We start from the raw sequence: 13,872 nt of genomic DNA on the forward strand, positions 1-13,872 counted from the left end.
ACTCATGCCATGACTTGCAGGGAACTCTCAAGCTTGGTTCAGATCTCTGAGTATAATTATGGCCTAAACCTGAGCAAAATAAATACCGATTTTCTTACAAAGCTGGAAGTAATTGCAAGGGGATATATTGAATCCCTATAAACTCAGAAGAATCTGGTTTCCCTGACAAGACACTGGTAACTGTTTTATCTTCTGCTGTACTGGGTCTGCTTAGCATCGTAGGGTGCCTACCACACGAAAAGTCAAGGATCAGTGCTTGGTTTTGAAGTCTCATCCCCAAACCCATGAAACTAAACGTGACCGTGCAGACAGAGCAAAGCATTTCACTGTTTATAATAATCCTGGCTATATGATACAAGACTATGACATGGCCTAGCTTGCAAACATTGCGAGACCACTTTTAGTAGAGGGTTAGCCAACCGAATTCAAAAGATAACGCTCCTTTTCTACTGGGAAATTCATCCCCGGATCTGGCAACTCGCAACGCAACCTAAAGCTGAGCTCACATTACCAAGGATCAGCTGTTTGCCTCAACTGGGACAGAGGTATTGTGTCATGTGTACAGCACGCCACGTAATTTTTGAAGATCTTAAGAAAAACACACACACACACAAAAACTGAACCAAACAACCCCCCACCCCCCAAACACCAACTGCAACAAATATTTTGCTGCCTTCCCAGCCAGCAGACCCTCAGCTGCCCTGGTTGTACCTCAGCCTAGCGTACGGGTTCAGCCCCAACAAGCCAGGTCCTGACACCTCCAAGCTGGCTTAGCAGAAGATAGCTTAAGGAGCACGCCTAATTTGGAGACTAGCAAAAGGAAACAATTCAAATTTAAACACAAATAGTTATTTTTACATGGTCAGTATGACAGAAGGTGAGGGAAGGAAGAAACTGTAAGTGTTTGTGTTCCTTCTGGAAAAGTTACTGCGCCAGGAATGATTCGGAAGCAGGTCTCTCTGATGGAGCATGAATCTGCCAGTTTGGACCAAATATTTAGAAGACAATTCTCAGTGCTGAAAAACAGCCTGGAAGGAAGGAAGTCATAATCCTGACTGCTCTCAAGAAGTGAGTGCACTGCAATTAATATTAAAAAAAAACCAAACACACACCACCCTACAAAACCAAACCCAAACCAAAACCCACGTGAGATTTAATTTCAATAGTCCACAAAAGAAACCCTGAAAATGCATTTATCTTGATTTTAGCCCTTGTAGTCCAACTACATGGAGAACAGACTTAATGGGTGGGCCCGAAGAGAGAGCAGCAACACTGACCCACATAGTCCAGCTCCACAAAAGAGACCATGTATGTTGGTATCTTGACTTTACAAGCCACATATTTCAGCCAGGGCGCAGCACCAAATATTGTCATTGTCTAACTTCTACAAACACTTAAAGCTCTCTACAATTCTGCTTGTAGAAAACCACAGCTGAGTCTATGCTACAAACCCTACATAAATCAGACTTTATCATGACTGCCATTAAATAAATGTAAAAACAACAATGCAGAAAAAATGCAGACTTCCAGTTTTTGTTGGGGTTTTTTTGTTTAAACAAACTAACTCGAATCCTGCAATTGTGACATCCAGCATGGAGCTCTTAAAAATACATAGAACATATTTTAAAATGAGAAAGAAGAAAAAAAAAAATCTACAGTTTAATCAATACCAGCAAGTCTAATCGAAGACTCTACACACCATTTTGAATAGACCAGCAGGGTGCAGGGAATGGGGACAAATCCAGAGTCAGTTGAAGAGTCAGCTAAAGACACGGTAACACTTTTTCATCACTAAAACCCAAAAGCAGTAAGAGTCAAAGCCAAAACATGAAAGTGAAACAATCCAACAATCCACATCCAGTTTCTACACGTTTGCAACGTAGGAAAATCAAGCCTATTTGCTAAATGCAGTCCTTATGAAGAACAATCTTGAGAACTACAGTTCTTTTATTCCGAACATACTATACAGCATTAATTACACAGCCATTCAACAGACGCATTTCCATGAGTCTATTACCCAGCTGTTACACCATCTAAAAATACATATAATAAAGCAGCATCATTTTAAGCAGAACTCTGCATATAAATCTAACAGTAACTTGTACATCACCACCAATATTTCCAGCCCAGGCTCTATTTTGGATAAGCATTTTTCAGATTCCTTTTCTCTAGGAGTCCCTAGGTATGCAATATGGCTGATCGACTGTTTAACCACTGACATTGTAAGACGTCCAAGCAGAATCAATACCCATGCAAAGCACTGCTTGCTCAGGCTGTTCAGACAAGGTTTTATCTTGTTCCATCCTCTGTTAATCCTTTTAAGTGTGACCTCCCCTCAATACCTGGTAGCAGAAGTGTCAGGCGTAAAAATGCAAAATTCCTTCAGGTCATGTCTTTTAACACCAAAGTGGCTGAAAAACTAAAAAATGGAGCACGGCGCATACTCTCCTTCAGCGAACTAAATGACAGCCTTCTCTTTTGCACCATCGTGCCAGAAATCTTGATTTTCAGGTCTGCCATAAGCCTTTTCAGCAAGAGGACACCACTGCAGTCACAATCATCAATTAAAAAAACCCTTAAACTACCACCAGATTTTCAAGTCTTAAAAAAATAAAACCAAAATGGAAGTTACAGATTCAAGTTACATTTGAACTGCTCCCCTTTTATAACTGTGCTCCCTTTGAAAATCCTAACCAACATTTTAAAAATAAAAACTTAAAATATATTCCAAAAAGAGTATATTAAGGCCTTCAGTGCAAATGATGATTTTGCAGTATTTTTAGAAACTAAAGTAGATGGCATTTAGACATCTCTAATGCATTTCAAAAGACAGATCAATATGACATACTAATTTACTAATCAAACGGGTATTACATGAAGCCTCATCTTTTTTTCGCCCTCTACATGGTGAAATAAAAAAACCAGTTTTTAGTGCAAAGTGCCTCCTCTGTAGGGCGCTGAGGGAGTCCCTGTAGGATGCACATTTCTAGGGGATGACAACAATGATCAATTTTGTTATTTATTGTATCACCACACCCAGAATTCTGCAAGTTACACCCAGAGTCTACATGCTGAAAAGTCTGATTTAATACATAAGATTGTTTTTTCCATTGCAAGATAGAGGAACACAAATTCTGAAGGAAAAAAAAACCAACCAAAACAAACAAACAAACAATAAAACCCCCAAACCCCAAAACAGCAACACAACAGCACAATTATGCAGTTCTCAAAACTGCATGCACACAATCAAACCTCAACGTTTTGAATTTAAAACCAAAAGTTTCAGAAGGCTGAAAGTACAAACATGCATTTTAGCAATCTGGCCACCAGAAGGACGTGAAGATCAATGCTGTTAGCTTGTAACTGTAACAACTTGGGTTTTATTAATTTTTATTACAGACTGTCAGCCAAGCAGATGCCACAACAGAAACGTATCTTGGAAAGAGATGTCGTTCAGGAATATCCTGAAGGTACCACAGAACTACAAGATGTCAGGAGAGGTGAGAGACCAAGAACAGAGAAATGGAAAAAGCAAGTGAGAGGCTGGCATTTGGCAGCACATGAGGGTTCCTCGGTTATCCTGGAGTGGGACAAACAGGTGCCCAGGGCTCAACAGGAGTTTGAGGTTCATCTGGTGAAGCTGATGGAATCAATCATGAAACAGGACAATCTAGTGTGTTTGGGAGGTTTGGAATACACTCTTAGCAGTTGATATGCGTGTGCCTGGGACAGCCAAGCAATGTAGGTACAAAAGCACGTGTAGTGGAAATCAAAAAGCCAAGTTTAAAACCTACGCTCTCAACCTTTAACACCTGTAACAGCATTTCACCAAGGCTTTCCCAAATTCCAGGCACCACCTGTAGGCTGCTGGGTTTCCAACCATAACCTAAAACAAAACATCACCCTATGGCTCTGCTGCCATAGATAATCATTAAGTAAGATCCTGCTCAATTTTCAACAGCGGTTTTGTTTGAAGCCTTATTCAACAGCTGAGAGAAAAGGGAGCATCAGAGCGGCACGCGCTGTGCTCCAGCTGGGGGCACCTTACCAGCACCTTATCCCTGCTTTGGGAGCATCAGCTTAAATTCAAAATGCAGCATTCTGCTGGACAAGCGGCTGTGCACAAGCTGAACGTCCCCCACCTCCCCAAGTTTATTGTTAACATACTTTTTGAACATACAAGTAGAACAAAACAAGTAAAACATACCAAAAGAAGTAAAAAAGACACCACTCCTACGTATTTTCTCAACAACTAGAAATGAACATTTGTTCATTATGTACCAACAATAATACATACCAACAACCCTAAATCTGTTACCAGCCGTAAGAAAATTTCTATTTCAGTGGAGGCCATGAGTTCTCTGAGTTTATGAATCCTCCTGCTTTAAGACACAATCCAATTTTTAAATGATTGGGCATAGAGGGGGGAAGAAAAAAAACACAAAAGCACCTCTTAGTGCCAGCTGTTCCGTAACCATTTGCTACAAAGTTTTTCCACAGCTGAAGTGGTGGCTGTGGCCAGGGGCAGAGCTTGAACCCAGGACTAGATGGACAACTAACACAACAGTTCTCTTACCCTCAGAATTAGCTTTCCACAGTTTCTTTGTCCTAACGAGGATTAGCAAATTTTAAAATAACTTCTGGGACTTGCATGGTCTGGGAAATAAAAAAGAAAAAAAAAAAAAAATCAGACTACCCTTTCAAGTGAATAAGAAAAGCATCTGTTCTGCATTCCGAGTGAAGCAACTTCTTTTTTGACTGCACAACCATCAAAATCAAGCAGCCGTAACTCAGAGCAATGACCCAATTCCAACAGCTCCAGAGAGTATGGATGAGACAGACTTTTTCTATTATTATTTTTTTATTTTACTATTTTGAGGAAATCTTCGTCTCCCCCAGCTGTGAACACTTGGCACTTCCATTAGTAAACTAGGAATGGTAAGGCAAGGCATGTATTTGCTTTAAGTTGAATTTTTTTTTTTAAGAAATTCATTTCTCAGCTGCACCATAATTGAGGAGGGACTGTTCCCCTCAACTTGGATATTCGGATCTGCATTTTTACAACTGAGAAACAGGTTGTAAGGGTTTCAATAGCAATCAGTAAAACAGATCCAGGAGGGCTCAGCAGGCAGCACCGTTTACTCCTCCATGGGAAACTCAACTACCAGTGACTGACTCCCGCAGCCAGTGGGAGCGACGCACGGAGGTGGCACACCTGGCCCCAACAGGAAATTGGAACGGCTCAGATGTTCCTCCAGGAAAAATTCATCCACCCCCAACCTGGGGCTTTGCAGATATTCAACAAACAGAAAAAAAAAAAAAGGGGGGGGGGGGGGGGGGGGGGGAGGGAAATCAAATAGAAAAACCACACATGCTACTTCAATGCAAACCTTAAGAGTTCCAACATGTAGCTATACGCTGTTGCAGCCTGGGGGCTAGACCTTTGATCAGCGTAAGTTTGTGCGGATTCAGCCACGGCTCCAGTAGAACCATGTCAACCAACACTATAAATTTAGCTGCAGGGGCACGATTCCTTTTTCTGTCAAATTTAAGATGGACTACAACACGCAGTTTGTACTGGCTTGCGAGTTCAGCCTTCCTATGCGAGTGCATGTGCTCCTGCGCTGCCGGCAGCTTGCCCACACCAAGCCTGCAGCTGGGCTTTGTAGCCCAAGGGCCAGAGCGCTCCTGTAGGGCTCCCAGTTTGTAGCCCAAGGGCCAGAGCGCTCCTGTAGGGCTCCCAGTTTGTAGCCCAAGGGCCAGAGCGCTCCTGTAGGGCTCCCAGTTCGTAGCCCAAGGGCCAGAGCGCTCCTGTAGGGCTCCCAGTTTGTAGCCCAAGGGCCAGAGCGCTCCTGTAGGGCTCCCAACATCACCCTGAGCAGCACCCCAGAGAAGGGCTCAGGAGAGGAAGCTACATCCATGTTCAGCCTCTGCTGGGAGCGGCCACAAGCAGCCTGCCTATTTCTCCCAGAAAAGGTGGGAAACCGAGTTCACTGCCATCCTCTTTCTTTCACAGAAAGGGTGCGGCCAGCGGCAAAATCTAGGAAAAAAAATAAACGCAGGAGGCTGAGATCTGGTGGTATTTTCATCCACTGGTTTTGGGGGGAGATCTCTCCCTTATTTATTCAGTTCTCCGTTGTTCTGTACCCTGGAGAACCTTTTCTTTATTTCTGCACAGTCCACAGGTTGATTTTGTACATGTTTGCTCTTTTACAAATTTCAGATTTCTTAACTAATTTTAACTTCAAAAACCGCTTTCTCCAGAATCTCTTCCTACATCCCTTTCAATGTTTTTTGCATTATACTCACCGATATTACCTTCTTTTCCATCTCACTCTTCCCTTCTACTACTCCAATCACTACAGTTCTTACACAAACATTATTTATTTGAAGATGCATGTGAAATTCAAACCACAAGCACCCACCAGATGCATAGGGCCAGTGGTAGGAAACGCAGTGTCTGCACATCTCAGTCTGGAGTTCGGCAATGTTTGTGTGGAGTGACAACCAAGATACACCAAACAGGTGATTCCCACCAAACATGGTAAAAGTGTATTGGGAGGCTTCTTCAGGCTTCCTTTCCCTGCTCCCTCCCCAGCCCCAGTGTTTGGTACAGTAACTTTCACCCTGTTCCAACCTCAAGGCCCAAAATGATTGCTGAAGTAGCAAGAATCTCATGAATGTAAATATTTGCTCAGGGTTAAGTTACCAAGAGAGAATTTCTGCTCAGAGCCTGCAAGCTCAAAGTGAAAGAATAAAAAGAGGCCAAGAGTTTAAGAAAACTAAACCCAGTGTTAAATTCCTTCATTATAGTTAGACACCTGCCTGCTTTTCAGAAGTCTAAAATAAACAGGAGAAACCTCGGACACTCAAGTGATATTTAAATGTCTCTCTGCCTTCCAAAAAATACCAGTACTACTGGGCTCTTTGGACTTTCAGAAATCAGATTCTTCAACACGAAGGTTGGTAGCCTCCAAAAACCTGCATCCACATTGCTGCGATGATGTGTACAGACATGCCTGCTGCACACGTACATGGTACCCAAATGCTCCATCCATAGAGGCTGGGCTTCCAGAAACAGGCTGACATCTAACCAGAGTCCAAAGTATCAGTGTTTCAGCCTTTCACGTTAATTAACCGGTTCAATGAGTACCATAAATTAACAGTAGAGGTACTTACACTTAAAGCAGTGCCTCTATATACTTCAGCAACAGAATATTCAAAATGCTTGAAGATAGAAAAATGGCAGATACGCAAAATTGATTCATTCAGCAATTCAGCATAAAAATACGCTCTCCTTGAATCTTCATCGGGCCAAAGAATTTCTAAGAAGCAGCATCAAATCAATCTTTGAAAAAATTCAAGAACTAGAATCACCTTTCAAAAAGCAACGCTTCAGCATTTTAAAATATAACAGTAATATAATTACAGCCATATTCACAAGGATCTACAAAGTTTAGCAGTTCCTCGCCTCTCACAGCAGTTGCCAGCAGTCTGCTCCATCCCTCTCTGTTGATGCCTTGAAGATTCTATCATCCCAAGAGATACTTTTGCTACTACTGCTACTACCAACAGATTTGAAGATCATGAATTGCACATTACTCCATCCTCTGCCTGATGACAGCTTCTTAGCAACGTCAGGAGCTTGGTCCAGAACAGCAATCCATACTTCCAACACATTTCGATGTTGTGCCTGTGCAATTTAAAACCTTAGAAATGGTTATTCTTGCTCTTAATAACATTGACCTCTCTAGCTCACCAGCATTCAAGCCAGACACAAAAGTTGGTAGCGCTTGATACATTTCTTCAAGACAAAAAAGCTCCTTCTCCAGGCTGTTACGGCCTGCCATGAGGACAGAGTAGGACTCGCCAACGTTCACCTGACCAGCCCTCAGGGATGCCATGAGAAAGTAAGCCCGGACCTCCCAGTCCCACCACCAACGCACGCTGCATCATTCAGGCGGTATCAAGCGTCTTAACACAGGAGAAAAATCCCATCTTAGCATTTCTGCAACTTTTTTTCTGCTGACAGTTGACTGTCAAAGAGTCACGGGGTTTTAGAGTTCATAGCCGCAACACTGATCATGCTAAGAGGGAGAGAAGAAAGACAGAGGGAGGAAAGTATTCTGATGATATCTGAAGGTTATCCAGACAGCCCAGCTCTGAGGTAGGAACCTCAGCCCCGTGTTAATGGAGCTTCTGGAGGTGATGAGTTGATGAGATCACCTCTCTGAGCCCCCTACGAGCCCCGCAGGGAATCCTGCGTGACAGGACCCAGGTTATACTACACCACCAGCCTCCTCTCCCCAACCTCCCCGTCCAGCTCCCCGCCCAGTCCTCCCACAGTAACTGAATCAGGGGCTTTCGCTCCCACACCAGGGTCCTAAGCCTGGATAAACTGTAAGAAAAGTGCAACCTGGAAAACAAGGAAGCAGGTAATACCAATAACCTCTGAAATACAACTGCATTTCACAGAAAGACGAAAACAGCACCAGAAGTCAGCGACACCGCCAGAAAACGCAGGCAGAAGAGCGATTTGAGAGGCAGCGGTCAGGGACCGCAGAGGCAACGCGCTTTCAGTAATGCCACTTAAACTCAGTAACTGAACTCTAAGTAGCCAGGTCACAACTGCACGCCCTGGGTATTTCTCATAGAAGTACACTGTGAGTGCCACCAGAAAAAGCCGTGGCCTTACCAGCGAAGGAAGGGAGGCGAACGTGGGGCCGTCGCTCCACTCAGCACTGCAGGAGCACGCGCTGCGCACCGGCGCTTCTTGCCTGCACGGGTAGTGCAGCATTCGCCCAGTACCCAGGTAAAGTGACCGCGCAGTAGTACTTTGGTACCAGAAACTCCTAATGATAGCCAGTAAAGTGAAAAGACACAAACTGAAATAAAATACATAAAATTTTAAGACATTGCAAAGTGTAAAATGCAAATACAGTTATACTAAACCTGGCTTTTAGGAGATAGCTGGGGAATGGGAGAGGGGAGAGTGGAGGGAGGGGCAAACAGCTTTACTGGAAGACTTTCCAGCCTACCTCCACTATTGTTCCACCAACAAAGGCCTTCTCAAATTTCACGACTCATAACCTCCAAACCAGCCGGAATTCTGTGCCGTGACCGCCTGCTTCCAACTACCCTGTGCTCCTGAGAACACAGCACTCATCTGCAAACATCTATCCCCAGTTTCACATGGATTTTCACGGTGGAGGTCCAGGGTGCTGTGCTCGGGGAAAGTGGGCTCAGTGCTCAGCAGGGTGTTCGAAGGGGTTGGCAGAGGACAAGAAAACAGAGACCGAGGGCTGGCGGCAGGTATGCAGCGTGGCCTGGGAGCTGCCACATCATGGAAAGAGCTAGCAGAGTTCAACGATGCTCCCTTGAATTTTCTCTCTCCTCTCTCCCACTTGTACCTTAGTCCACCTTACCTCAAGCTATCTCAAATTCTGGTTCCATATCTGAAACATACGTGAAGTTGTTTTTTACTTAAAAGGAACTTTCAACTAGTTCAGAGAATTTGGAACCAGAGACGTATTTTGCAAAAGGTTATCAATATTGATTATTATGCAAGAATCGTAAACCAAGGCCTCTCAAGTGAAACATTCATTTTCACATTAAAATTTGGTAATGCCAACTCAAATGAATACCAAAGCAGTTGCTGCTAATTTTAATCTGCCACACCATTTCCTCCATTCAGACACATTAACATCCACATAATCAACAACTCAAACCTAACATATCTGCATCCAGCCCTGCAAAGTAGAAGCATTTATTACCTTTTACCAGCCACCTTTAAACAGTTTCAAATTCTTCAAGCTCTGAGTATTTACTAAATGAAAAATATTTTAAATGTTTACAAAACTGCTTGAAGAAAATGAATCTTACTCAAAAGGATTTTACAAGTTTATAGCTTTAGCAGAAACCGGTGTACAGTCAAAGAAGAAACCAAGCATTAAGCAAATCATTGCTGTGTTTATACTCTCTGCCCTTTCAATTCTCATACAGACCACTCAGTCACACTCAGTAACCAAAGCAGGATCATTTAGACCAATATTGCTCACATCTGATAATCTTAACAAGATCCCTAAAACAAAAAAAGGTAATAATTCGAATACAAATAATTAGAAAAATACATTCATTATTATTGATCTGTGTCAGTAGTAAAAGACAAGCTTCAGTCAGTGTCCATTGAGCCGGATACTTTACAGACACACAGGAAGACAAAGCTGTTTCCAAAGACCTCCTACAGAAGTTAGCTCATTTTTCTTTTAAAAACAGTGGAAAACACCTGGATTTTAGATAGCATTTCAGAGAGCAGCAGTCTCCAAATCACCCCATCACACACGGTCGGTTTGAGAAGGCGGCTTCCCCAAACACATAGCAATAGCAACCTGGTCAGGGAGCTCTGGGTACAAACCCCTTGAGATGCTTTGAAAAATCCCAGCCAGAAAGCCTGTCTTGAAAACACTGCCATGCCAACAACGCACAAATAAAAAGTCATCGCCTTGGACTCTGACTTCCCAAGTCTTTCCCTCCCACTGTCCCAGGGTTTCGACAAACTGCTTCCACTGCTACTGACCTAAGACAGTCTCCCTTGTTCCGGACCATGCTATGGAACCTCACCTCACACAAAAAGCCACGAGGACCATCACCACTCTATTTTGATTCCACCATTTTTATTTGTTTGAACGTAACATCCTCTCTTGCATCTCTGAGGCACTTCAAGACCAAACGAGCTCTGAAGTCCCAACCTCCTTGCACAGTATCACCTCAGTCGATGTCTGGAGTCTGGGAGCCATCCACAAGAACTCTCTGGGTCAGTATGGCATTACTACACTGGGTTTCCTTTAGGAAAGAGCAACCCAGTATCAGCCCCATCTCTCTTCCCCACCTCTGCAGAAGATAGCTGACAGGGCTTGCATCTGCATCTTTGGAAAGAGGCTGAGCTCCTCTAGCAAGAAAGAGTCCCGGCTTCATTTTCATCAAGAGTTTTAGACATACATTTAAATGCAAGGAACTGCACCAACAGGGACTGGACAACAGCAATTCCAGCTCCATTCAGGAATGATTCAAGCCAGGACTATGCAAGCAGGGCGCATATGATCAAAGAAGAGCAAGCCAGCTTAGCCTCTACAGACTTCCATGAGATCACCATACTCCAGGTGCCACAGCTCTGAGAACAGATATAATCTCTCACTCAAGACAGCCACAGCCAAGAACACCACACACTCACGCATACAGTGGGATATGCACAGCACCTGTCTACAAGCATCTAACTTGAGAATCTGTCTCCTTCCATGACTAATGGCAGGAGAGGCTGCTAACAGAGGTATTCCAGCTCCTGCAGGCTCCAATCCTCATGGGAGGACCCATCTCCAATCTTAACATACCGAAGACTGCTACCCACGCAGTTTAGGAGATGTCAGAAGTCAAATTGTCTGAATATCCCTGAATCCGGGGCAGACTGGGAACCTTGGCAGATCTGCAACTCGCCACCATAATCCTTCTTGGGTTGAGGCAGCCTTTATCTACCTGAGAAGCAGGGTGGATAACTTCCATTTTTTTAAAAAGGATTTATTTCTTCAAAGGAAGGAATTCCTTTAAGGTCCATTTAATTTTTATCATTTTTGTCTAGCTTCATTAAAGTAAGGAGACACGACACACAATATGGTCACAAACAATCTAAATCAGGAACAGAACCAGCTTGCTTATTTCAGGGTATGATTTTATACACACAGCTCTGCTAGTCTGAATATGAACTCTGTAACTAAAACATCCTAATAACAATGCGAAACTAGCTTTCTATCAAAAATAAACTTCCTACAAAGAACGCAAGAATACATTTATCAATGTATTTCTTGCCACATGTATCCCATTTACATTCTGTATACTTCTCCACTTGGACAACAGAACCAATTCTGGTCAGTAACAATCGCCAACAGTCCTTTCCACCCTCCGGTGCTGCTGTGTATCAGGCGCTGCAAGAAGTGGTTAGTTCCAGACTCGTTTAAACTGTAAAGCCATTTTCCTTTGTGTTACAGTTCCCTAACGCTTGCAGGGGAACCAAGGTAGAGTATATCCCTTTAACATAGTTTAACCACTCTCAATATTTGGAATGGAAAATGTGACTTAGGTACTGAGGTTTAAAAAACAGCTACGATGTATGCAGCCAATTTTCTAAACGTGAATCTCATAAGGTTTTCGTTCTAGGTGGTTCCCCCCCCCCCCCTTTTTTTTTTTCATGAGAATGTACAGCTTACAAGAGGCAGCCAGCTAAATGCAACAGACCATTATGGCTCAGAGGTTTCCAATTTGCAACAAGAAATGGTTTACATTATAAGCACTAACAGCTCCAAAAGGTATTTAAAAAGGAGAGCGGAGAAAAACTTTGCACTTCATAAGTGCCTAAATATGGATTGGCAGGAAATAAATTTAATCCATGCAGTTAATAATAGTCTTACGAAAATAAGTGTTTCACAGAACCGGTTTTATGTGGTTTAGGAGAACTAAAGATGTATTTACACAGCTCAGTGCTACATTTACCCCAACGTGCAGCCCCGGCGCGCGGGCAGGGCAGGCCCCGGTGCCCGCGGGGGGCCCGGCGCGGCGGGGGGCGGCGGGGGGCGGCCGGGGGGCGGCAGCGGGCAGCGGCGCCTTGGCTGCAGCCCCCGGGCCCAGCGAGCGCCGCCCTGCCCCCGCCGGCAGCGCCCCAGCCGCAGGGACCGGCCAGCGCGCCCGTGAGGCGAGGGGAAAAAAATGAACAAAAAAGTTACGCGGTTACGCGTCGCCCCGGCTGCTCCGCTCCAGGCCGGGCCCCCGCCCCCGCGGCTCGGGCCGTGCCCGGTGCCCGGCGCCCCGCGCAGGGGCGGGCGGAGGAGGGCCCTGACCCGGCAGCGCCGCAGGGACGGCGCGGAGCAGCGCCCGCCGGCCGGCGAGGGATGGGGCGGGCGGGGAGGGCGCCGCGCTGCCCCCCGCACACCTGGAGCGGGGCCGGCCCGGGCTCCGCGCTCCCCCCGCGCCCGCCGGGGAGACCCGCCGCCCCCACCCCGCCCAGGCGCCCCCGGCCCCCGCCGAGCCGAGAGGAGGCGACGCGGGGGCAGCGGCTGGGGCGGGCAGCGGGGCCCGGCGCGGCGCGGGGGGCTCAGCCTTACCCTCCGGCTCCATCTGCTCCCGCCGCCGCGCTCCGGCGCTCCCCGAGCTGCTGCGCGTTGGGCCGGGCGGCGCGCCGGGCTGAGCGGTTACAAAGGCGGCCGCCGAGCGAGGGGGGTGGGTTTCCTCTCCCTCCCACTGCAGCTGCATCGCGCCATGAGGCGCCGCGAGCGGGACGAGGCGCCCCCAAAGGCGGCGGAGGCGTGACGGGCTCCGCCGCCCCTCGGCCCCGCGCCGCCCGCCCCGGCCCGGCCCCGGCGGCCAGTGGGACCGCGCCGGCTGCCGCGGGACCAGGTGCGGCCGCGGCCCTGGGGAGGAACGCGCCCGGCCGGCCCGTCGCTCCTGGCGGCCGGGAGGCGGGGGCCCCGCTGCAGGCCGCGGCGGCGGGGAGGGGAAGACACCGCCGCCTCCTTCCCGCCCGGCCGCTCCTAGGAAAGCGGCTCCCCGCCTGCGCGGCCCCGGGGGCTTGCGAGGGGCTCCCGCCGGGCAGGACGGGGCCCGCGCCCCCTCACGGCAGCCGGGTGGGCTCCGCCGGCGGCCGGGCCCGCTGCAGGCAGGGCCCTGGGGCCGCCCGCGCCGCAGAGGGGCTCTCCCCGCTCCCGGTTCAGGGCACAGGGGTCAGGGAACCGCGTCCCCGGGGCGAAGCCCGAAGTCACGCCAGAAGCCGCGGGCAGGGCGGGGCCTGCGGGGCGGGCTCCGCGCCAGCTGCTGCCCGCGGCCGGGGCT

General features: G+C 46.9%; 1 protein-coding gene across 2 annotated transcripts in view; it reads right to left on the reverse strand.

Moving 5' to 3' along the window:
* The window catches only part of FGD3 (FYVE, RhoGEF and PH domain containing 3), a 112,033-nt gene extending 98,449 nt beyond the window's left edge, over positions 1–13,584 (reverse strand). The window contains exon 1 of one of the 2 annotated variants that reach the window (XM_037385437.1): positions 13,149–13,580. In XM_037385437.1, the coding sequence (XP_037241334.1) occupies positions 13,149–13,296 (148 nt within the window). In that variant the 5' untranslated portion in view covers positions 13,297–13,580. Of the gene's footprint in view, positions 1–13,148 lie in introns of both variants that reach the window. The other variant, XM_037385443.1, reaches the window with a different exon arrangement.
* Between the last annotated feature and the right edge of the window lie 288 nt (positions 13,585–13,872).

Source organism: Falco rusticolus, chromosome 4 (assembly GCF_015220075.1).
Source record: "Falco rusticolus isolate bFalRus1 chromosome 4, bFalRus1.pri, whole genome shotgun sequence".
Classification (NCBI taxonomy): domain Eukaryota; kingdom Metazoa; phylum Chordata; class Aves; order Falconiformes; family Falconidae; genus Falco; species Falco rusticolus.